The sequence below is a fragment of the Hypanus sabinus genome, chromosome 9 (assembly GCF_030144855.1).
Source record: "Hypanus sabinus isolate sHypSab1 chromosome 9, sHypSab1.hap1, whole genome shotgun sequence".
NCBI classification, from domain to species: Eukaryota; Metazoa; Chordata; class Chondrichthyes; order Myliobatiformes; family Dasyatidae; genus Hypanus; species Hypanus sabinus.
The window spans coordinates 39,789,799-39,816,450 of NC_082714.1; the positions used below are offsets into that span (position 1 = coordinate 39,789,799).

At 40.5% G+C, this 26,652-nt stretch overlaps 1 protein-coding gene across 7 annotated transcripts in view; it reads left to right on the plus strand.

The window, feature by feature from the left end:
- The window catches only part of rnf216 (ring finger protein 216), a 214,653-nt gene extending 203,380 nt beyond the window's left edge, over window positions 1–11,273 (plus strand). For 5 of the 7 annotated variants that reach the window (XR_009513929.1, XR_009513930.1, XR_009513931.1 and 2 more), the window contains one exon: window positions 8,825–8,895. Coding sequence is in view for 2 of the 7 variants with exons in the window: in XM_059979517.1 (XP_059835500.1) it covers window positions 8,825–9,291 (467 nt within the window). In the remaining 5 variants the exon portion in view is untranslated. Of the gene's footprint in view, window positions 1–8,824 lie in introns of all 7 variants that reach the window. The other 2 variants (XM_059979517.1, XM_059979518.1) reach the window with 1 other exon arrangement.
- Window positions 11,274–26,652: the final 15,379 nt, after the last annotated feature.

Genomic DNA, 26,652 nt, shown 5'->3' on the forward strand with positions numbered 1-26,652 from the left:
GGTGCCAGTAGCCCACCTTTGCCCCTTCTTGTCAGTAGAAACAGTTCCATTGGGCTTAGTAGCTAAGCTACACATGAAGGCTAGGCACCGGAGTTGGTTGTCAGAGGCTATTTGAGACGCACGTCAAATAGGAGCATTTAATAGGGAGCTTATTGCTGCTACCTCCAACCTGGCTATAACAACCTTAAAGGAACCAAATTGCAGGAATAAATAGAGCAAAATAAAGGAACAACAAAGTCAGGTTTATGGACAGTTCTAAAATCTAATGGCGGTGGGGAAGAAGCTGTTCCTAGATTGTTGTTCATACTCCTGTACTACTACCATGATAGTAATGAGGAGATGGCAGTCCGAGTCGGTGAGGGACTTCAATGACTGACGCTGCTTTCTTGAGGCACCACCTCTTCAAGTTGTCCAATTGGGCAAATGGCAGATTGGGTTATCTACCTGATGGAGTTGGCTGAGTATATAATCCTTTGCGTTGAAGGCTTTAAATCAGGCTGTGATGCAACAAGTTGGAATGCACTGTACATTTGGAGAAGTCTTTGGTGTCAAACCAAATCTCCTCAAACTCGTAATGAAGTAGAACCACTAGCTGCCACCTTTTGTAAATGGTATCAATGTGTTAGGCTTAGGATAGATACTCCAAGTGGAGTTTTATATAGCTGCAGCATAACTTGCTTATTCTTGTACTCAAGAATAACCAATGATGGCAAGTTTGCCATTCTCCTTTATCATCTTATGTACTTGTATAGCCACTTCCATTGAACTATGGACTTGAACCATAAAATCCCTCTGTATCTTAATGGTATTAAGTGGTCTGCTATTAACTGTATAACCTTTCTCCTTTTATTTGACTTCCCAAAGTGTATCACCTCATATTTTCCTGGATTAAACTCCATCTGCCACTTCTGTGCCCATATCTGTAACTAATATATATCCTCCTGTATCCTTTGATTGTCTGTTACATTGTCCACAGCTCCACCAATCTTGGCATCATCTGCAAACTTGCTAATCACCCATCTATATTTTTATCCAAATCATTGATTATATATCGCTAACAAGAGGTCCCAGTGTAATACCACAGGTCGTGGACCAGAATAACAGCCTTCCAACTTTGTTCTGTCTTCTATGAACAATTTATTTCTGAATCTAACTTGCAATTCACCCTGGATCCCATATATTTTTATCTTCTTATTTAAACTACGAGGGTAAATTTTTTTATCAAATGCTTTACTCAAGTCCATGTAGATAACATCCACTGCCTTAACCTCAGCAGTGAGGTTACCTCAAGTTCATAAATTTGACCGTGCAATATACAATAGTGTAGCAGTTAGTTATAAATAAATATGTAAGTATATGATTTGGAAACATCTAATTCATGCCGAATCATTAATTTGCCTATTCCCATCAACCTGCACCCGGACCACAGCACTCCACACCTCTGCCATTCACGTACCTATTCAAATTTCTCTTAAATGTTGAAATTGACCCTGCATCCACCACTTGCTCTAGCAGCTTATTCCACACATTCATCACCCTTAACCCATGACCTCTAGTTGTAGTCTCACTCAACCTCAGTGGAAAAACAAGCAACACACACAAAATGCTGGTGGAACGCAGCTGACCAGGCAGCATCTATAGGGAGAAGCAACGTTGACTGGCCTGCTGCGTTCCACCAGCATTTTGTGTGTGTTGCTTGAATTTCCACCATCTGCAGATTTCCTTGTGTTTGCCTCAGTGGAAAAAGCCTGCTTGCATGTCCCTATCTATACCCCTCTTAATTTTGTATACTTCTATCAAATCTCACCTCAATCTTCTAAAATCTAGGGAATAAAGTCCTAAATTTTTCAACCTTTCCCTATAACGCAGGTCATCAAGACCTGTTGTAAATTTTCTCTGCACTCTTTCAATCTTATTTACATCTTTCCTGTGGATAGGTGACCAAAACTACACGCAATATTCCAAATTAGGCCTCACCGACATCTTATAACATTTTCAGTGTAATATCCCAAATCCTGTACTTAATATATTGATTTATGAAGCCAATGTGCCAAATGCTTTCTTTATGAACCTATATAACTGTGTTTATTATGGATCTATATTCCCAGATCCCTCTGTTCTACCGCACTCCTCAGTGCCCTACTGCTCACTATGTAAGTCCTGACTTGGTTAGTCTTCCCAGAGTGAAACACATATGACTTGTCGGCATTAAATTCTGTCTGCTATTTCTCTAGCTGGTCCTCATCCCGTTGCAAGCTTTGATAGTCTTCCACTACAGCCCCAATCTTGGTGTCAACTGCATATCTACTGATCCAGTTTACCACATTATCATCCAGATCATTGATAATAGATGATAAACAACAACAGACCCAGCACCAATCCCTGTGGAACATCACTAGTTACTGGCCTCCAGTCAGAGAGGCAACCATCTACTACCACATTCTGGCTTCTCTCACAAAGTCAATGTCTGATCTATTTTACTACCACATCTTGAATACCAAGCAACTGAGCCTTCTTGACAAACCTTCCATGTGGGGCCTTGTCAAAGGCCTAACTAAAGTCCATGTAGATAACATCCACTGCCTTACCTTCATCAGCTTTCTTGGTAACTTCCTCAAAAATCAAAGATTGATTAGACATGACCTACCGTGCACAAAGCCTTGTTGATTATCCCTAATCGGTCCCTGTCTATCCAAATATTCGTATATCCATTCACTTAGAATGCCTTCCAATAGCTTTCCTACTACTGATGTCAGGCTCTCCAGCCTTTAATTTCCTGCATAATTCATAGAGTCTTTCTTAAACAGTGGAACAACGTTAGATATCCTCCAATCCTCCTCCATCTTGTCTGTGGCTGAGGATGTTTTAAATACCTCTGCTAGAGCCCCTGAAATTTCTGCACTAGCCTCTCATGGGGTCTGAGGGAACACCTTTCAGGCCCTGGGGACTTAACCACCTTAATTTGCCTCAAGACAGCAAACATTCCTCTGTAATCTGTATCGGGTCCATGACCTCACTATGGCTTTGCCTCACTTCTATCAACTCTGTGTCCCATCTCTTTCTGTTCCACGCTTAGATTATCACTGAGCTTCCAGAGGACCAATTTTGTCCTTTGCTATCCTTTTGTTCTTAGTATATCTGTAGAAACCCTTAGATTCTCCATCACATTGTCTGCTAGAGCAACCTCATGACTTTTAGCCTTCCTGATTTCCTTAAGTGTTCTCTTTCATTTCTTATAGTGAAGTACCTAATTTGTTCCTACCTGCTTATACCTGGCTATGCCCCAACCTTTTCTTAACCAGGGCCTCAAGATCTCTTGAAAACCAAGGTCCCCTAAACCTGTTATCCCTGCCTTTTATTCTGGATCATACAAACACTGTAGTCTCAAAATTTCACTTTTGAAGATCTCCCATTTACCAAGTACACATTTGCCAAAAAACAACCTGGCCCAATCCACACTTGCCCGATCCTTTCTACCACAAAATTTGCCTTTCTCTAATTTAGTCACAACCTGAGGACTCAGACCTCATTATTTCTATAATTACCTTGAATCTAATGTCATTATGATCTAATATCACACTCTATCTAGTTGGGACTTCTATATGCTAATTAAGGAAACTTTCCTGACCATATTTGGTAAGCTCTTTCTGATTCAGACCTTTTACAGTATTGGAATCCCAGTCAATATGTGCAAAGTTAAAATCACCTACTATTACAACCTGATGTTTCTTGCAACAGTCTGCAATCTCTTTACAAATTTGCTCTTCTAAATCCTGCCAACTGTTGAGTAGTCTGTAATATCCCAATAATGTGGTCATACCTTTCTTATTCCTCAGTTCTACCCATAAAACCTCAGTAGGCGAGCTATCCAGTCTGTTCTGTCTGAGCACTGCCATAACACTTTTCCCTACTAGTGCCACCGTACCCCCTTTAATCACTCTCGCTCTATCGTGTCTAAAGCAATGGAACCCCAGAACATTGAGCAGCCAGTCCTGCCTCTCCTGCAACCAAGTCTCACTAATGGCAACAATGTCATAATTCCACATGCTAATCCATGCCCTAAGGTCAACCGCCTTTTCTACAACATTTGCATTGAAATATATGCAGCTCAAAGCAATAGTCCCACCATGTTCAACCTTTTGATCCTGACTTTGTAAGTTTAACAGCATCTTTCACCACAAACACGGCACTATCTGTTCAGGTGCTCTAGTTCCCATTCCCCTGCATTTTCCTTGTTAACTTATCTTCCCATATTTTCTGTGTGTAAACCTCCAGATGTCTGTGTTGCACTCCCTTAAACATTGAGCAATTTAGATTATATTGTTTCCTGGCTAAGTCTCTAGCTTTGAAGTTTCACCTGTGATGTGCTTGCCCTTCTGTCATTCTTTGTCCTTCTGAAGTCTGTTACTATCCTTGTTGTTTAGTGGTTTTCCATTGACTGCATATTTTGCCTTTTTATGCTAGACTAAAAGAGGAGTGGTCCAAGTAACCTTACTGCCATTATAAATCTTTTTCATTCCAAACAACTGCCTTCTGTCATTCGGGCAATTTTATTTCCATGCTGTGACTGTTCACTTAATCCTTCGGCTTTAGTTTCACTAAGAAGTCTTATTATATGATAGCTTGTCAAATACCTTTTGTGAGTCATGTATAAACCAACCACACCACCGTCAGTGGCCTTCACTGTTAACTTCTTTTAACAATTCCGTACTATCTATTTATGTTTAACAGATTATACTTTTTTTCCAAATCCACTTCATTTTGACTCAGACCATTTTCTCTAGAAAGAAAAAACAACTGGTTTTCGGCTGATTGTTTGACTTATCCCACTCCCTTTAGGTATATAATGATCTCCAGAAATCTCTAAAAACAAAATATAGAGCTTCTGCGTTTCCCTTTCTTCAGAACTTACCATAGATTCCATCCAGTCTGACTTTCTACACTGAGAAATTTTCAGTCTATTAAGTATCTTTACGTTTTTCTGTTCCTTAACATTTAATGTCTTCAGCTTTGTACCCATGTTGGCAGCCTCCTCTTTACAAGTACACAAATACAACAAACTCCTTTGTTTTCAGCCATGCTCTTTTTTGTTCTCCATCTGGTCTCACGGTTCTACGCTGAACTGAGGCTGTGGCCTGCAACAAATGGGCTCCTGAGTCAACTGCAGTGATGTCTGGCTTCATGTCTGTGGACTGAATTTTGTGAACTTCAGTTTGGAATGCTGTTTGCTTTTATTGTTTGCATGATTTGTTTTTTTTTCTCTGTGCCTATTGGGTGTTTGGTGTTTTTTAAATGGGTTCTTTGTTTTGTGGCTGCCTGTAAGGAGACGAATCTCAAAGTTGTATAAAGTTTGCATACTTTGATAACGTATTTTGAACATAGAACTTTTTAATTGTAGGCCTTTTTTACCCCCTCACAGTCGCTTGCCATAAATTTAGTCACCCATTGAGTCTTTGGCTGTCAACCTTTTCCTTTTCAGGAGAACTCGTCTATTAATATTTTGTAATTCTCTATGTTGAAGTTTTATTTTTCTTATTTATGTTTTACCATCATAATTTTTAGTTCCAGCCTTGCTGGGGAAAATTTGACTTCTAGTCTGTTGGACTCCATCCCATCCCCCTAACATCTTTCTAAATTGTACTTTGTCCTGATCTTTTCCCATAACTTGACCATACCTGATTGTATGGCCTAAGCACCTTTAATGCCCTCCACTGAAACATGCAACTGTGCCACATTTAATTACTCAGAAATAGAACCAACATGGCTTTCTCATTTAATTAGATTTACACCCGAAGAATTTACTTCCCTCCTCTCACTCTTGTCCTAACAACATTATGTATTTCACTGTCTCTTGTTACTGCTGCAAATTCACTGTTAAATTTGTCTTCTGTTGTACTCCCCACAACCCAACCCAACCCAATCATATAATCAGGAATATTAAATTCCCACTGCTCTCCTTCTGTGAGTGTCTGAAAATTAGTGTAATGGACACGTGTTGCCTTGTTCCTAGAGGTTACTGCTAGAGTCTTTGCTCTAACTGACCAACAGTTGTCTTCCACTATTCTCTCAAATTTATGAATTACTGTTTACTCTGGTTGTGATATTTGGCATGCTTTTGGTCCCTGGAACGTGTGATGATGCCCAAGTTAGAAATGTGCACCGGTATTAAATATCAATTGTTCACTCAGTAGTGATTCTTTTTCAGATGAGGTTCAGTGATTTTTCCATTTTTAATCAAATACAAATCTATTCTGGCTTAAGATTTGTTTTCTTCATACCTTTGTTTCTTACAATTAAATAATCCACAAAATTACTATTGCATCGCTAACACTTAAAACTTGTGAGTAGAGAATGCGACCTAAAGTGCACAAGCTCCGTGGAACGTAGAACAATACTGCACAGGAACAGGCCCTTCAGCTCACAGTGTTGTGCCGAACCAGCTGAAAAGCAAATCAATAGCACCCAAACACTAATCCCTCCAATCAACACAATGTCCACATCCCTCCACTTTCCTCATATTCATGTGCCTATCTAAATGTCTCTTAAAAGCCTCTAATGTAATTGCCTCTACCACTCTACCAGGCAATGCATTCCAGGCATCGACTACTCTGAGTAAAAAAGCTTACCCCTCACCTTTATTGCATACTCTCTAGTATTAGACATTACAGCCCTGGGAAATGGATACTCCTGTCTACTCTCTCTAGGTCTCTCGGAATCTTAAAAACCTCTATCAGATCTCCCCTCAGCTTTCACCCCTCCAGAGAAAACAACCCAATTTTATCCAGCCTCTTGTGATAGCACATGCCCTATAAACCAGGCAGCCTCCTGGTAAACCACTTCTGCACCCTCTCCAAAGCCTCAACAGTAGTCCGCAGAAATATTCCGTAGGAAGATTACATAGGGGCTAAATGGCCTAGCTACAATGGACTGACATTTGTCACATAAAACACACAGTACTTGTTTTCTTTTTTTATTGCATTTTTAAGTAGTTACAAAATGAAGTATGAAAAAAAAATGTATGTAACCCTTCCCCCCTCCCCTTAACCCCTCCCCCCTAACTGCCCTATAGAAAAAAAGAGAAAGAGAAAAAAAAGAAAGAAAGAAAGATTGTCTGGTTGTTGGAAGATCTCCACATGCTCCATGGAATTTGTAAAAACTTTAATATGTAAATGTATTTCTTTTCCCAAATGACCAGTTGTTTCATCTTCAGAGCATCTATAGATTTAATCCTGTCTTTTGTAAATAAGGGCTCCAAATTTTCAGAAATGTTTCATATTTATCTCTTAAATTATAAGTAATTTTTTCTAATGGAATACAACCATAGATTTCTTTCTTCCAAGAGTCTATACTTAAATATGTATCCGATTTCCAAGTAACTGCAATAGCTTTTTTGGCTACTGCCAGTGCAATTTTTATAAATTCTTTCTGGTATTTATTTAGTTTGAGTTTTGGTTTTACCCCTTCAATATCACCTAATAAGAGTAATATTGGATTATGAGGAAATTGTGTTCCTGTAATTTGTTCCAATAAGAGTCTTAAATTTGTCCAAAAAGGTTGAATTTTAGAACAAGACCATGTAGAATGTAAAAAAGTACCAGTTTCCTGGTTACATCGGAAACACTGATCCGATAAGTTTGGATTTAATTTATTTATTTTTTGTGGTGTAATATATAATTGATGTAGAAAATTATACTGCACTAATCTTAACCGAACATTTATTGTATTTGTCATACTATCAAGACATAGTCTTGACCAATTTGTTTCTTCAATTTTAATATTCAAATCACTTTCCCATTTTTGTCTTGACTTATGGATTCCTTGTTTAATTGCCTGTTTTTGAAGTACTTGTTTTCTGACACTCTGATGAGATTAGAGGGCGGCGAGCACTTAACAATTATAGTGTGCTTGCCCACTTCCTTAAAAGCATGTTTTAAGATTGGGAGCTGCAATGAGTTGTATGTCATAGGTTCTCAGTATGCATCTGCTGAAGTTGCAAAATAAAAATAAAAATTAAACTTTAGTGCTTGAAGGTTGAAATAAAAGCAAATGCAGAAAACATTTGACGGTTCAATGATCTGAAATGTTAACTCTTTCTCGTTCCACAGATGCATGACCTGCATCTTACTGGTGTATTCTGCTTAAATCCTATATTTCTGCTTTCTGCATAATCCTCATCCTCAGCCTTCTGCTAACTTAATTCCTCCCCACCACATTTCTTCTGTACTCCCATCCCCCAACTTTCTGAGACAAAATTTCAAAGTGACTGGGTCTGCTTTGAAGCATCCATTTTGCCCAAAATTAGTCCCAGTACCCCAAGTTTATGAAGCTCTCTCCCCTATCTATACCTATTCCCTACCCACGCATTACTCTGTTGTACCCATCTAATCATATATCGCTGGTATAGGGTTATAGGGAAAATCCTGTCCTATACCACTTTGCACTGGAAATAAAGCAGAGAAAACCACCACTTTCACTCCATCCTGAAACTATAACATTTCAACCCTTTTCCTTCTTTCATAGATCACAACTGCTGCTTGTTCCTTCTCCTACCTTCCTTACCCAAAGCATTCTACATTCCCAGTCACTTTAAAGTACTATAACATCCCCTTGAATCATAAAAAAAACAATTAAAAAAATCACTACTCTGTTATGATCTTCTTTGGATCTCAGACAAATTTATCTTTTCAATCGCAGTGAATGTAAAAGACAAGGAATCTGAGAAATTGAATAGTATGAAACTTCAGAATGGATAATAATATGTTTTCAGTGGATTCCTGCTTTCTAATGCAGTACAATTGTTTTGTTCTGTTTACACACCCTTTAGAGCAAGGCGTGAAAAGAATTGGGCCTCCACCAGATGATCCTCCTTCAAAGAACGCAAGAGTTGAAGAGCGGGGTCAACCAATGCATCAAGGAGTGAATTTTAATCGTAATGACCTTCCAAGGCCAGCACCAATGATTCCTGAATATCCCCCTATCCCAGCAGTGCCCCCCCATCTCCAGGTCCCATTTCCCCCTGCCCCCTATTTTCATTTCTTTGATGCTTTGCAGCATATTAATTTTGAGCAGGACTACCCTATGCACTTTGGTCCACAGCCCTACCATCGCCATCGTCATCGTCATCGCCATCATCCTCAAGGGCTTCCACACCCACACCATCACCATCACCATCCTCCGCACCATCAACATGACAGACCCCATGGACAACCAAATGTGCCACCAGTTTATCAGCCACCACAGAACCGTGTTTTGTTTAACTTTATACCACAGCCACAGCAACATAACCTTTAATAACTAGCATTGCCCCTGTAAATTTTATTTTGAGCCAAAGAGACCTTTGGTGTTCGTTGTTTGGTGAATGTATAAATGACTGGCTGCAGATTTGCTGTAAATATGATTAAATAAACCATGTTTTTCCACTTGCAGTAGACAAAGATTTTTGTTCTGTTTGCTGTATAAATGGGTGGTTCTGAATTTAATTCTGAGACCTGTTTGCTCCAGCTAGACTCTAAAGGTCATATGAGCAACAATGTGAAGTTGTTTATAATTAGAGTATTCCCTCTAGAACACGGTTCCCAACCTGGGGTCCACAGGCCCCTCGGTTAACGGTAGGAGGTCCATGGCATAAGAAAGGTTGGGAATCCGTGCTCTAGAGTGATCCAAACAGAAGTGCAATGTGCATATCCTATGCTTGCTTTAGTTCAGTGGCTTTTGCAGTTGCACCTTCTGTAAATGCCTGTAAGAAAATGAATCTTAAGGTAGTATATGGTGACATATATGTACTTTGGTAATAAATTTACATTGAACTTTGAACTTATCATTTTGGGCTGAACTAATACCGAAACCTAGGCACAGATTACACACCTATCTGGCGTCATACATATAGCATGCTGAGAAATAACCAACAAACGTGCACTGTGCAGATTCACCATTGACGGCAAGTTCAAAGTAAATTTATTATCAAACTGCATATATGCAAAACTTTCAAAAATTCTAGATGACATACTGAACCTTTGCAAACTTCTAAGAAAGTACAGGCACTGCTGTATACACAGTTGAATGGTATGACCTCCTTGATGGTTCAGTGATTTCAGGTATACACAGATCACGAATTACATATCCTTTACAGACAGTTTCGGAAAGGTTGCAATGGGACATTGCATTCACTTAGTATTCACTTCGTATTACTAAGGTTTATGTTGCCATTTTAATTTGTAAGCAATGACTAATGTTTCTCAACCACAGTATTAAATCAGATTACTCAATTATCTCATTGTTTATATTCAAATCAGCTGAATCTCTATCCGAATTTGGTTTATTATCGCTGGCATATGTCGTGAAGTTTGTTGTTTTGGAGCAGTACAGTGCAATAAGTAAAATATACTATAAAATTACAATCAGAAATGTATATAAAAACTCAAATAAGTGGTGCAAAAAGAAAGTAAAAATGGCAAGGTAGTGTTCGTGGGTTAATTGATTATTCAGAAATCTGATGGTATAGGGGATGAAGCTGTTTCTAAAACATTGAGTATATGTCTTCATGCTCCTGTATTTTTCCCAATTGTAGTAATGTGAAGAGGCCATGTCCAGGGTTGTGGAGGTTCTTAATGATGGATGCTATCTTTTTAAGGCATTGCCTTGTGTTGCGTTCCCTGTAATACTACAAAACAGCACTTTAAAATACTTAATTGGATTCAATGTTTTGAACACCCTGAGGTAGTTCTTCCCAAGTTAGATAGGTCAGAGAAGATATATCATGAACTTTTATTGTGTATCTCAATGTCAGAATGCTTACAACCACCATAGTCTGACCACTGCTGTAATAAAGTAAAAGCAACAGCCAATTTGAGTATACTGAGGCCCTACAACCACCAACAAGATGGTGACTCATTTTCTTTTTTTAAATACTTCATTTTCAAAATATCCCAAAAAAAAACAATGAAATCAACAAGAACTCAATTTCTTTAGTAAAACTTTTTGAAGGATTTATTTTACCCAGGCATTCGGGTAAATTCCTTTGCTCTTCCAGTAGAGAGAGATTTTGCATCCATCTTACAGGAGGAACAGTTTTTGTAGAATTATTTCTCTGCCCATTCTTTACATTCTGCACTTTATTGTATTTGCTGAATAATTATGAAAAGAAAGGAGCAACAGGTATGAATTTTTCTTTGCAAGTGGGTTACTCTTGATCTGACCATTTGATCGACACCATTTTTCCAACACAATGTACTCACGAGGTTCTTTAGTGCAATAAAAGTAAATAAGTTCCCTGACCTTGGTTACTGCTTATCATTTATCATTGAAGTTACTACCACTTCCCTTCCAAGGATGCCACCTCCTTGCATTTGAGAATTTCCCCTTTGATTTCTTAAAAAGGATCCCAGGACCTGAAATGTTAAATATAGTAGGTTCTATTTGTTGTCAGCAGAAATCTTTCCCCATCTTATGCTTCATGATGGTATGCAAGTCACAGTCCCAACCAATGGTTGACAACAGATCCACCTCAGTGCAGGCTGGGATTGAGAGAGGCTGTTGCACCTCCCTCACATGTGTATCAGTCACTCTCACTGAAATGTTTCACCTCCCTCCCTTAAGCTTCCCGCTGCAGTGTGTTAATCCATTAGATCAATAGGAAAATGTTCAGTTGGTGTTGGCTTCACTCCAGAACTAAAGTGATTCCCAACTCTAATGGACTCAGCAGGCAATGGTAAAGAAAAGCCTCAAGCATATGTAATCCCATGCAGCCATGATCTATCTTATCCTCCTGAGCTCCCCACCATCACAGAAAATTTTCAGCTAATTCAATTTCCTGCGTATGATATCAAGAAATCATTGAGACCACTGAATAGAGGAACAGCTGGGAGACTCGAAAACATTCCACTTGTACTGAAGACTTCTACTCCACAACTAGTTGCGCCTCTGGCCAAGTTACAGCAATGTGGAGAATTGCATTGCACGGTGTACAAAAAGCTGAAAAATCACAGCCAGGTATTCAGTCCATGTTCAATCATCAGCAACTCATTGGAAGATGCAATTGATGGTGCCATCACTTAAGCATATAAGAGATTAGGCTATACACAGTGCATGTTCAAATCAAACGTTTTGGATTAGTCTACCTCTACTGCTTAGAGTTGCCCTCTGTCTATAAATTTTCTCCTAGCTAGAAATTCTATGTTGTGCTTAATATTAACATTATTATCAGGGAATGCAAAACTGGACTCATCTAATCAAACCTGGGTTCAAACTAGAAATTCTTGCATTTAGTATAGGACATTTCTGTGTTAGATTGTTTGTTTACCTGCCAAGACTGAAGCACATTAGACTAGTGTATAAGCTCAATATCTAAACCTGTAAGTACTATTTGGTTTGTTCCATTTATACAGCTGTGGAGTAGCAAGCAACAAGGGACTGCTTTGTCTCCACCACTTAGTTCCAAAACATTTATCATGATCTCCCAACCTAACTTCTAACTAACCACATCGATGAGACCAGCCTCACGGAAATCATCGGACACTCCTCATGCAACACTGACTATAGCCTTCTGCAACCCCCCCCCCCCCCCCCACCCAATCCTTTGCCCTCTGCAAGCATTCTATGCACTTCACCATATCATCCCCATGGTTTATCCTCCTCCAGTTCCATTTCAGCCATTTCAAATGGAACACGGGGACAGCTCTGATTTGCTGTGATCTAATTGAGTGGCAGATTAAGCTCAGGTAGCTAAATGGCTGCACATGTTCCTTACTGGGTTCTCAAATCTCAAAGCACCCATTTCTATTCAATTTACTTGGCCCCTTTCCTGGTTGCTACTTTAAAAAAAGAGTTGTAATAAAAATCCTTTTTTTCTGTTCATAGTATTAACCATTATGGACTATGGGCTCTATGCTTTGTGGTTTATCGTCACAACTCAGAGTTGTTTATGACCAGGATAACTTCTATCATCGGTCTCTGACTAGCTTATAGTTATGTTTAATACTTCTTCCCCAGTATATTTTCTTTTTGACCTTCCATTTGGACTATCATGCTGCGTGGTCTATTGAGTGATTCAAACATTATCATGAAGGGAAGATTTGGTGTCGTGGTAATTACCACTGTATTAGTAATCCAGAAACCCAATTATACACTGGTGACACAAGTTTGAATTCTACCATGGCAGATGGTGAATTTGAGCTCAGTAAGAATATCTGATGACCATGAAACCATGTCGATTGTCATAAAAACCCATCTGGTTCACTAATGTCCTTTAGGGAGGGATCTTGCTGTCCTTACCTGGTCTTGGCCTATATGTGACTTTAGACCCACAGTAGTGTGGTTCACTCTTAAATGCCCTCTGAAATGGCCTAGCAAGCCATTCAGTTGTGTCCAACCGCTAAAAAGAAAATAATTAGAATGAACCTGGATGGATAACCCTGCATCAACCTAGGCACTGGAAATGACAATGGCAAAAGCAGCCTGTCGACATTGCAAAGTCCTCCTTACTAATATCTGGGGACTTGTGCCAAAGTTGGGAGAGTTGTCTCACTGATTAGTCAAGCAACAGCCTGACATAGCTGTACTGACAGAATCATACCTTACAGTTAACATCCCGGACTCCACCAACACTATTCTTGGGTATGTACTGTCTCACCGGCAGGACAGACCTAGCAGAGGTGGTGGCACAGTAGAGAGGGAGTTGCCCTGGCAATTCTCTACATTGACTCGACTCCATGAAGTCTCATGGCATCAGGTTAAACTTGGGCAAGGAAACCTCGTGCTGATTACCACGTACCATCCTCCCTCGGCTGATGAATCAGTACCACCATGTTGAGCAGCTCTTGGAGGAGGCATTGAGGGTGGCAAGGGCACAGAATGTACTCTGGGTGGAGGACTTCAATGTCCATCGCCAAGAGTGGCTTGGTAGTACCACCACAGACCAAGCTGGTCGGGTCCTACTGGACACAGCTACCAGACTGGGATTACAGCAGGTGGTGAGGCAACCAACAAGAGGGGAAAAACACACTGGACCTCATTCACACCAACCTGCCTACCATGGAAACATCCGTCCACGACAGCATTGGTAGATGTGACCACTGCACAGTATTTGTGGAGACTAAATCCCATCTCCACATTGAAAAAAACCCTCCACTGTGTTGTGTGGCACTACCACCGTGCTAAATGGGATGGACTTAGGACAGATCTGGGCATCTATGATGCACTGTGGGCCATCAGCAGCAGCAGAATTGTACTCAACTACAATCTGTAACCACATGGCCTGGTATAGCCCCCACTCTAACATTACTACCAGGCCAGGGGATCAAACCTGGTTCAATGTAGAGTGCAGGAGGGCTTGCCGAGAGCAACACTGGGCATATCTCAATATGAGGATCGCCCTGGTGAAGCTGCAGTGCAGGACTACTTGCATGCCAAACACCATAAGCAGCAAGTAATAAGACAGAGCTAAGAGGCCCCCCAACCAACAGATCAGATCTAATTTCTGTAGTACTGCTACGTGCAGCCATGAATGGTGGTGGACAATCAAACAACTTACTGGCAGAGGAGGCTCCACAAGTATCCCCATCCTCAGTGATAGAGGAGCCCAGCACACCGAGCAAAAGATGAGGCTGAGGCATTTGCAACAATCTTCAGTCAGAAGTGCCGAGTAGATGATCCAGCTCGGCCTCCTCCAGAATTCCCCAGCATCCCAGATGTCTGCATGTAGCCAATCCAGTTCACTCCATGTAATATCAAGAAATGGCTGAAAGCACTGGATACTGCAAAGGCTATGGGCCCAGACAAAATTCCGGCAATAATCCTGAAGATTTGTGTTCCAGAACTTGCCATGCCACCAGCCAAGCTGTTCTAGTACGGCTGCAACACCGGCATCTGACTGGCAATGCGGAAAGTTGCAGAGTTATGTCCTGTACCCAAGAAACAGGACAAGTCCAACCCAGCCAATTACTGCCCTGTCAGCCTACTCTCAATCATCAGCAAAGTAATGGAAGGGGTTATCAGCAGCACTATCATGCAGCACCTACTGGGCAATAACCTGCTTACAGGTGACCAGTTTGGGTTCTGTCAAGGCCACTCAGCTCCTGACGTCATCACCTCCTTGGTTCAAACATGAACCAAAGAGCTAAATACCAGAGGTGATGTGAGAGTTTAAGCCCTTGACATCAAGGCAGCTTTTAACTGAGTCTGGCATGAAGGTGCCCTGGCTAAAATGGAGTCAATAGGAGTTAGGGGAAAACCCTCTGCTGGTTGGAATCATACCTGACACAAAGGAAGATGGTTGTGGTGGTTGGAGGTCAATCATCTCATCCTCAGGATATCACTGCAGGAGTTCCTCAGGGAAGTGTCCTAGGACCAACCATCTTCAGCTGCTTCATCGATGACCTTCTTTCCATCATGTCAGAAGTGGAATGTTCACAGAGAACTGCATAATGTTCTGCACCATTCGAGACACCTCAGATAGTGCAGCAGGACCTGGACAATATCCAGGCTTGGGCTGACAAGTGGCAAGTAACCTGGCAATGACCATCTCCAACAATAGAGGCTCTAACCATCATCCCTTGACATTCAGTAGCATCACCATCATGAATCCCCTACTATCAACATCCTGGGGGGTTACCATTGACAGGAAACTGAACTGGTCTAGCCATATAAACACCATGGCTACCAGAGCAGGTTAAAGGCTAGGAATCCTGCAGTGTATAACTTGCCCCCTGACTCCCCAAAGCCTGTCCACCATCTACATGGCTCAGGTCAGGAGTGTAATGGAATACTCACCACTCGCCTGGATGAGTATAGCTCCATCAACACTCAAGAAGCTTGACACCATTCAGTACAAGGCACCCCACATGATTGGTACCCCTTCCACCAATCCCTCCACCATTGACAAACAGTTGCAGCAGTGTGTACTATCTACAAGGTGCACTGCAACAACACACCAAAGTTCCTAAGGCAGCACCTTCCAGACCCACGACCGCTACCAGCTGGAAGGACGAGAACAGCAGATATACTTGGGAACACCACCATTTGGAAATCCCCCTCCAAGTCGCTCACCATCCTGAATTAGAAGCATACTCCATTCCTTCATTGTCGCTGGGTCAAACACATGGAATTCCTTTCCTAACAGCACTGTGGAAACACCTACACCGCCTGCAGTGGTTCAAGAAGGCAGCTCATCATCACCATCTCCGGGGCAACTAGAGGTGGGTAGTAAATGCTGGCTTAGCTGGCAATGCCCACATCCCATAAATGAATAAATTTTTAAAAAATTATTAAAAAATTTAAGTGCCTGACATAGTTCATATGTTTTATGTCTTACACTGGAAAAACAAAATTAGATTACTCCCTCTGTTATTATTCGTAATGAATAGCTAGGAACTTAGTTTTCATCTCTGAAGTTTGCATGGTTTTTTTAATCTTGCTCTTGTGCAAGTTATTCTAGAAATACCACAACTGGTTCAGCAACATTTGTATCGAGGGGAACAGAGTGAGTAGAGCATTGTGCTGGAGAGTTCAGCTGGCTGCAGGGAGTCGCAGGTGAGGAGCACTCCATGAGTTTCTGAGCCATGCCGGAACCACAAGAGGTGGCTGGAGTAAGCACAATTCACTCCAGTGTATTAGGTCAATGATCTCATTGAAAGGGTAGAAATCAATATGCTTTAAGAAGTAGAGAAGGGAGCAAGGGGAAGATCTTCGGTAGAGTGGAAGAAAAAGGTATTAAATGCAGAAAGGCCTGACTAATTAGAGAACAACAAATAATGTGAGCACACTGTTTTGTAACTCCAAAATGTAAAACTAATTGAAAGAGAAACACGGGAGCCGGGGACAACTCAGGTATTTTAGTTTTACATCAGTGAGGCGTGCACATATGAGGGGGTGGCACAATGACGTATGCCACTCATGTACTTTTACATGTAACCCAGAGTGAATTATGTAAACAACAAAGAATGCTTAATCAAACAATATATTTACAGTATTACACAAACTACTGAAATATTAAATACACAACATACATGACTTCGGATGGCAGCAAGCTGAGTGGCAAAGTCAAATTACTTGGCAACGGGTTTCTTAGTAAAATAGCAGAATTATGGACCCAGAGCATTGTGGATCTGTAAATCTGCCCTTGGGATAATGTTGCTCATAACAATACTAACCATACTAGCATCACCAAACCAACAGGAACTTCTCATTTTAAATAACATATTCTAAGTGGTTAAAATATGCCAGGATGCTACATTACCATAAAAATTGCTTTCATATTAGCAAAAGGAGGTAAACATGTAATGCTGCACATAGATCTACACGAACCGTCTAAAATGTTAACCATTTCTCTCAGATACTGCCTGACCTGCCGAATAACTCCTCCCTTTTCTGCTTTCCTCTCTGAATTGAATCTATTTGTGCTACCTAATCCAAACACAGACACTTCAGCTGAATAATCTGAAACATAGAAAACCTACAGCACAATACAGGCCCTTCAGCCCACAAAGCTGTGCCGAACATGTCCTTACCTTAGCAATTGCCTAGGGTTCCCCGTAGCCTTCTATTTTTCTGAGCTCCATGTACCTATCCAGGAGTCTCTTAAAAGACCCTATCATATCTGCCTCCACCATCGTCGCTGGCAGCCCATTCCACGCACTCACCACCCTCTGCGTAAAAAAACTTACCCCTGACACCACCTCTGTACCTACTTCCAAGCACCTTAAAACTGTGCCCTCTCATGCTAGCTATTTCAGCCCTTGGAAAAAGCCTCTGACTATCCACACGATCAATGCCTCTCATCATCTTATACACCTCTACCAGGTCAAGTCTCATCCTTCGTTGCTCAAGGAGAAAAGACCAAGTTCTCTCAACCTATTAACATAACATAAGAACATAAGAGATAGGAGCAGGAGTAGTCCAATCGGCCCCTCAAGCCTGCTCCGCCATTCAACAAGATCATGGCTGATCCAATCTTAACTCTAGTTATCACCGAATTCCACAAGGCAACAGTGCCAACCAACAGGGCACCATGCTGCCCATTTTATTTTATTATGCATCCCGCCCAAACCCATGTGATCACCCGGGGAAAAAAAAAACGATTTGCCAATTGAGGAGAAAAAGTCTGGAAAATTCCTCTCTGACCCATCCAGGCTATCGAAAACTGGCCCAGGAGATCACATGGCTGATCTAAAACTAGCCTCATGTCCACTTCTGCTCGCTCACCGTATCCCCTAATGCCATTTTTATCCAGGAAAATGTCTATCTCCGTTTTGAATTTATTGAGTGTAGTAGCTTCCACAGCTCTCTGGGGCAGTAAATTCCACAGCCCCACTACCCTCTGAGTGAAGAAATTTCTCCTCATCTGTCCTGGAACGGCATCCCCTTATTTTAAGATTATGCCCCCTAGTCCCAGTTTCACCCATCATTGGGAACATTCTCCCAGCATCCACCCGATCAAGCCCCTTCACAATTTTATATGTTTCAATAAGATCGCCTCTCATTCTTCGGAACTCCAATGAGTAGAGTCCCAATCTACTCAACCTCTCATCATACATCAACCCACCCATCCCCGGAATTAACCTAGTGAACCTTCTCTGCACTGCCCCGAGAGCCAGTATGTCCTTTCTTAAATATGGACACCAGAACTGCACGCAGTACTCCAGGTGTGGTCCCACTAATATCCGGTACAACTGCAGTAAGACCTCCCTGTTCTTATACTCCATCACCCTAGCAATAAAAGCCAGCATTCCATTGGCCTTCTTGACCACCTACTGCACTTGCATACTAACTGTTTGTGTTTCCTGCACCAGGACCCCCAGATCCCTTTGCACAGAAGCACTTTCCAGTTTCTCTCCATTGAGATAATAACTTGCTCTATTATTTTTCCTGCCAAAGTGCAAGACCTCACACTTGTCAGTATTATATTTCATCTGCCAAATGTCTGCCCAATCACTCAGCCTATCTATGTCCCCCTGCAGGGTTTCAATGTCCCCCGCACTCATTACACTCCCTCCCATCTTTGTGTCATCAGCAAACTTCGATATGTTGCACTTAGTCCCTTTCTCCAAATCATTAATATAGATTGTAAAGAGTTGGGGTCCCAACATCGACCCCTGCGGACCACCACTAGTCACCAACTGCCAGTCTGCGAATAAACCATTTATCCCAACTCTCTGTTTTCTGTTAGAAAGCCAATCCTCCACCCATGCCAGAATATTATCCCCAATCCCATGATTTTTTACTTTAAGTAATAATCTTTGGTGTGGCACCTTGTCAAATGCCTTTTGGAAGTCCAGATACACCACATCTACCCTTTATCTACCCTATATGTTATGTCCTCAAAGAACTCCAACAAATTTGTCAAACGTGACTTCCCTTTTGTAAAGCCATGCTGACTTTGTCCTATTAAGCTATGTTTATCCAAATGCCCTGTTACTGTTTCCTTAATTATCGATTCCAACATTTTGCCAACCACAGATGTTAGGCTAACTGGCCTATAATTCCCAGCCTTCTGTCTATTGCCCTTTTTAAATAAAGGAGTTACATTAGCATTTTTCCAATCTGCCGGGACCATTGCCAAGTCCAGCGAGTTTTGAGAAATTATCACTAATGCATCCACAATCCCGACTGCCACTTCCCTTAAGACCCTAGGATGCAAGCCATCCGGTCCAGGTGATTTATCCACCTTCAGTCCCATTAATTTATCAAGTACCATTTCCTTGGTGATTTGAATCGTAGTTAGCTTTTCCCCCTAGAGCCCCCTGTTTATCCAGTGTTGGGATATTTTGAGTGTCCTCTACTGTAAGAACTGTTACAAAATATTTGTTCAGTGTTTCCGCCATCTCCATGTCCCCTACCATTAATTTCCCGGTCTCATCTTCTAGGGAACCAACATTTACTTTAGCCACCCTTTTTCTTTTTGTGTAACTATAAAAACTCTTACTATCTGCTTTTATGTTTTTCGCCAATTTACTTTCATAATCTATCTTCCCCTTCTTAATCAATCTTTTTGTTATTTGCTGCTGATCTTTAAAAGCTTCTTGATCTTCGATCTTCCCACTAGATTTAGCTACTTTATATAACTTTCTTTTTAGTCGTATACTCTGCTTTATTTCTTTACTTAGCCACGGATAACTATTTTTTCTTTTACACCCTTTTCTCTTCAGTGGAATATATTTTTCTTGGTAGTTGTAAAATAATTCCTTAAATATACACCACTGATCAAGTACCGATCTACCCTTTAATCTATTTTCCCAATCCATCTTAAGCAATTCTGCTCTCGTACCATCATAGTCTCCTTTATTTAAGCTCAGTACGCTTGTTTGAGATCCAACCCTCTCATCCTCTAATTGAATATGGAATTCAACCATGTTATGGTCACTCATTCCTTTACTAAGACGTTTTTTATTAGTCCTGTCTCATTACACAGGACCAGATCTAGGCCTGCTTGCCCCCTTGTTGGCTCAGTAACGTATTGTTCAAGGAACCCATCCCGAATACACTCAATAAACTCTTCTTCAAGGCTGCCGTGACCGACTTGATTAGTCCAGTCAATATGAAGTTAAAATCCCCCATAATTATAGCTGTTCCCTTATTACAAGCCCCAACTATTTCCTGATTTATGCTCCGACCAACTGAGTTACAGCTGTTTGGAGGCCTATAGACTACTCCCACCACTGCTTTTTTCCCTTTACTATTTCTTATTTCTACCCAAATTGTTTTGTTATCCTGATCCTTTGAGCCAATATCATTTCGCTTTATTGCAGTGATTTCTTGCTTTATTAACATAGCCACCCCACCTCCTTTTCCTTCTTGCCTGTCTCTCCTAATTGTCGAATACCCTTGTATGTTTAATTCCCAGTCCTGTTCACCCTGCAGCCACGTTTCCGTAATTGCCACAATATCATAACCATATGTAATTATTTGTACCATCAACTCATCAATTTTATTCCTAATACTATGTGCATTCAAATAAAGGACTTTCAAATATGTTTGACATTTATTTCCTACCTTTTCCTTTTGTACAACGCTACGCTTATCTCCGTACATTCTTTCCCCTCCTGAAACACTCTGTCTTTTTATTCCTCCACTTTTACCTACATCCATTACCTTCTCCATTGTCTTTTTAATTACTTGCTCTCTAGAATCCTCCCCCCAACTAGCTAGTTTAAAGACCTCTCTGCAGCCCTAGTTATATGATTCGCCAGGACACTAACCCCAGCCCGGTTCAGGTGAAGCATAAGGCATTCTCCCCAATCCAGACGCCATCCTTGTACATCTCCTCTGCACCCTTTCTATGGTTTCCACATCCTTCCTGTAGTGAGACAACCAGAATTGAGCACAGTACTCCAGGTGGGGTCTGACCAGAGTCCAATATAGCTGCAACATTACCTATCGGCTCTTAATCTCAATCCCGTGATTGATGAAGGCCAAGCACTTCAAAATTGGAAGGGCAAGCACTGAAATTGGAAGTACCAAGCACTAAATACTCAGCAGTCAGGCAGCATCTATGGAGAAAGAAATAGGGTTAACATTTCAAGTGGGTGATGTTCTGGACAAAAGATCATTGAACCTGAAATTCTAATTCTGTTTCTCAGTTTTGATGAGGTCACTATGTCTTTTTCACCTCATTTACTACCTAATCAGCTGAGTATTACTGCCTCAACCTGATTATAGTCTAAATTTGAACAAAATGCACGGTTAAGGTACTTACATTCAAAGTACCGTGCATACCACACAAACAATGCAGATATTCAACATTTAGGAGAAAAAAAATCAGGTATTAACACGTTCCAAATGTTGGTAACCTGAAAGGTGAATTACATGACAGACTTACAGCAAGATCACTACATTCACATGAGGAAAAAGAGGCCTGTCATGTTAGATGTAACCGTTTGTTTGAACAGTAGGATTGAAATGAATCAAGTAGTTTGTTCCTTAGCTGACAAAGTATCCCAGGATCTAGAAAGTTAACTGCATTTGAAGGGGGCCACAGGGAAGAGGATACAGTGTGGAATGATATTCACACTGTTGAATAAAACAGAAAAGGCAAGCATTAGCTAATTATTCCCTGAAAAGGTTTTTCAACCAAGAATATCTCAACTTCTCACTAAAGGAATAAAGAAAACTGAAAATAGATAATAGTTGAATTAGCCCAGGAGCAGTCCCCAGAAGAGGAAACATGAGAAAATGCACTAAATTAATCAATTTAAAAGTGTTTCTGTTAATTAATCAGATTCATATTAATTCTCAGCACAGCATTGGGAACAAAATCCAGATATATATATATATATATGCTGCAGTCTTAATTTCATTAGAACTCAGTCTTGCCTCTGCATACATTGTCACTGGAGAGCAGGTCTTTATTAAGATTCCATTTCCTTGCAGAGCAGCAGTACTGACAATGGCATGTGATGTAGCCCAGCAAAGAGATGTGTTCATGCAGATAATTAATGACAAGGCACAGCAGAGGTACCAGATAGTCCTTAGCATTCACTATGAAGCTGAGAACAGGTGTAAAAATAATTTTAATGTTGATCCCCATAAGTTGTCAGTGTAATGATCAGTATCAGAACAAGTGTGATGCCTAAGTTAGGACACCACATATTTCCATTAAAATGGATTCTTCAGCTTCAGTAAGTTTATTTGCTTTCTCATTGCTGTCTTCAACTGACAGCCCTAAACTCTGGAATTATCTCTCCACTTATTAGCTTTTTGGCTTTTCTTTAAACTCCAGAAGACCTACTCCTCTGAATAACCCTTTGATCACCAGTCCAATATCTTAAGTGGTTTGGTATGATATTATTTTGTTTGGTAACTCCGCCATGAAGTGCCTTGAGATATTTCAGCAGAGTTAGAGTCACAACATCAATGGAACGTTGTTGATTATCTGAAACATTCACTGACCTTTTGGGAAGAAATAAGAGAGATGATCGTGTGGAAAGTCAATAGGAAACAAGAACTTGTAGTGATTATGCCTTTGACTTCAGTCATAAATAATAATCCCCAGAAGAAAGTAAAGTATGATGCTAACTTCAGACATCTGGGAACTACAAATTTTGTATCTAGACTATGTCTAATTATCAATAACATTGTAAGAGTTGTGAAAGCAGAGCATAAAGAACCATTGGAAAAGTTTAACTTATAATCAATCATTTAGGAGCCAACCTAGTGCAAAAGTTGTGGGGAAATCCTGCTGAAATAAGAATCACCAATAGAAAGGAAAGTCTTGTGACCAGGAAATGTTGACAGGGCAGCACATTCCAGTATCACTCAAGATTGACTCCCAGTATAATCACAAGTGTGTTTCTGAGTGCAAGAACTGATGTTTGCATCTGGTATTGATTGTTCTTGTAAATTCCTGTAGCATTAGTCATGTGTCATGTGCTATTTGAGCTTTTGATATTTGATCAAGGTATTAGATTTTGTGATTTAATTCATTCAAGAGTTAATTCATTTATATTGCTTTTATATTTCAATATTTCCACCAGCTGAAATTACTAAAGTTCAAGTATTATTCTTGTTTTTTAAGTTTATCATTGAAAATTACAGTACTGTGTAGAGTAAGGTTATTTGGGCAAGCATACCTGTTTTGTCTCACTTTATCCATTTAGCATTCTCCCTCTTGCAAATTCTATTCTTCTCAAGAATTTTTTCAATTATGTATTGAAAGGTAAGGTTGCATTTGTTCCCATCGTCTTTCAAGATACTGCAACTAATAAACCTTATTATTCTTGATGTTGGGTGTGGTGCACAATCACCACAGGGACACTGAAACTAAAAGGGTTAAATTTTGAAGGCAAGTTACAGAAGCCAGACTGTATTCTCTAGATAGTAAAGTATTTGTGTGATGTCATCGAGATGCTTCAGATAATTAAAGACATTGACTTGATAGATGAAGCAGGCCAGAAATAGTGGTCAGCTCCTTAACATTAAAGCTGGCCACTCAGAATGAAATTATGAAACATAGAAGCAGAATTAGGCCACTTGGACCATCAAGTCTGCTCCACCATTCAATTAAGGCTGATTTGTCTTCCCTCTCCACCCAATTCTCCTGCCTTCTTTGATGTCCTTACTAATTAAGACCTTATAACCCTCCACTTTAAATTTACCTAATGGCTTGGCCTCCACAGCCATCTGTGGCAATAAATTCCAATGAATCACCACCCTCTGTCTAAAGCAATTTCTCCTCACCTCTGTTCTAAAGGAACATCCTTGTATTCTGAGGCTGTGCCCCTTGGTCCTAGACACCCCCACTAAGAAAACATCCTCTCCACATCCACTCTATCTAGGCCTTTCAATATTCGATAGGTTTCATTCTTTTAAACTCCAGTTAGTACAGACACAGAAGAATACATCATACATTAACCCTTTCATTCCTGGGATCATGCTCATGAACCTCCTCTGGACCCTTTCCAATGCCAACATGTGCTTTCTTAAATGAGCCACCTAAAATTGTTCACAATACTTAAAGTATTTCAAAGTTTAGACAGATGTTTGTTACACAAAAGAGGGTTAAGATTTAGAGAATCATGGTGATAACTGGACTTACAAGTTAGCTGTGATCTAGCTGTAGGATAGGAGTAGTTTGAAAGGTACTTCCGTTGTTCTCTATGTTAATAACTGAAGTCACTTATTTGATGGCATGTGCGATGTGCATGTAGTTGAAGAGGAGCCTAAGATAATCCAATGCATATTATTTTGGAGACTCAGTAGGTCACTTTGAAAGGGACTCAAAAAAATCTATATCTTCCACAGGATTTGAGAACAGGTGCCAAGGCAGCAAAGTTGCTGAGAACTTCAGATGACTTAATGTCCGTGGTAGTATGATATATCATAGTACTGTCCACCATACAGAATGAAAGTGGTAGGATTCAAGTATCTTAAGCTGGAGTATCACGATTATATGGTTAAGTTTTGCAATTGTGAAAGGGAATCATGTAAGTCAGTCTGGCTATACCAGGAGTTTTAGACTCTTCAATAGCATGCAGGATCCTTCATTTGGTAGCTTCATGGGCAAACAATATAGTTGAAATCCAGGGTGAGGATGAAATTGTGCTGACCATAAAAAGACCCACAGTGAAGTGGAGGAGGAATCACTGATAGAAACAGCTGAGTTTGTACCCAAAAAATATTGGGGATGCGGATGGGGTTGGGATGATGGCTTTCAAATCACTTTGGTACCTTCAAAGATTCTAGAGATATGAAAGTTCAGGACCAGAAATTGATGATCAAACCCACAGGTCATGGTGTTGAAAAATGTGCCACCACACTCTGGCTTTGACATGCGGGAGAAATCTGTGGGTGAATTAACTAATGAGCAGATTGGATCCCATAACTGAATCTCTTGTGACTGATCTGAGTCACCAGGGAGACACTGAATTAGTGATAGAAAAGACTTTATTCTTCTTTATATATCAAAATAAACTTTATTCATAACTTTAAAATATTTACATGCAGTGCATTTTTATTATTAAGTTCATAGTCAAGGCATTTGTAGTGTTCAGTTACATTTCTTGAAACCAGTGAGTCTGTTGCCAGTCAAGTAATTACCCCTGGGTGGTACACTACTACAATAAGTGAGGGGCTTCCTCAACCATCTCAGCCTCTCTCTGTACAGTAGCAGAAGAGTGCTATACTGTAGTCTTGCAGTGGCTACAGCAGGTCTCAGTGCGTCCCTTAGCACATACTCATTCAGTCTGGAGTGTACCAGTCAGCAGAATTCCTACATGGACATCAGTGTGCAGGCAGACCAAAGGGCATCTTTCACCGAGCTGATGATCTGCCAGCAGCACTTGACGTCTGTCTCTGTGTGTGTCCCTGAGAGCAGCCCATAGATCAGAGAGTGCTCTGTCTTGCAGCTGCTTGGGATGAACCGTGACACAGGTTTCACTCATCACAACAAGCAGGCATTCTCCCAGAGACCCTCTTGGCATAGTCTCACTAAAGTACTCACTTTTCTACTCCTCAGATCAGACAGCAGTTGATTCATACAATAGTTACAGTGACATTGTTTGATTCAATATTTTGGGTTGACAGTGCATGCTTGAAATTATTTATCTAGCTTGGGAGACACCCCTTAGTGGTGTCAGGGCTGACTCTGAGTACACAAATATCCTATTGATTGATCAACTGTACCTGTGACCGTGTTTATGTGCTAAGTGACAACACCAGTCTTGTCTGTCAGCTTTCTTGAAATTTAGTCACAATGGTGAAAAATAACTTAGCCATATCGCTTGGTCTGACCACAGGCCAATTAACTTAACCCCATAATCTTATGTTTGGTTAACACAGATGTAGGCGAGAAAGTTTCATGTTCACTTTGCAAGCCATATCTCTTGAGCAGCCTTCTGAGGACCCAAGTCTGTGCTTTGTAGACTGTGCTATTTGCAAAGCTGTCCTCCTAACTTCAAGCTAATTACACCTTGCATTGTACATTAAGAACTGAAGACTGGTTCTTGCTTGAATAAATATCTGCTATACTCACATAATTTCATAACTCTGGGATAATCACTAACAGAATCCAGACGATCCAATATCTGACCATCTAAGTAATGTAGCTGTGTCATTGGACCTGGCCTCATAATTTGCCATGAAGTTTCAACCTGTTTATATAACATTAGTGTTGACGTGATTAGCGAGCAGACAGCAGTAACAGAGGAGAAATTTCCAACAATAAGT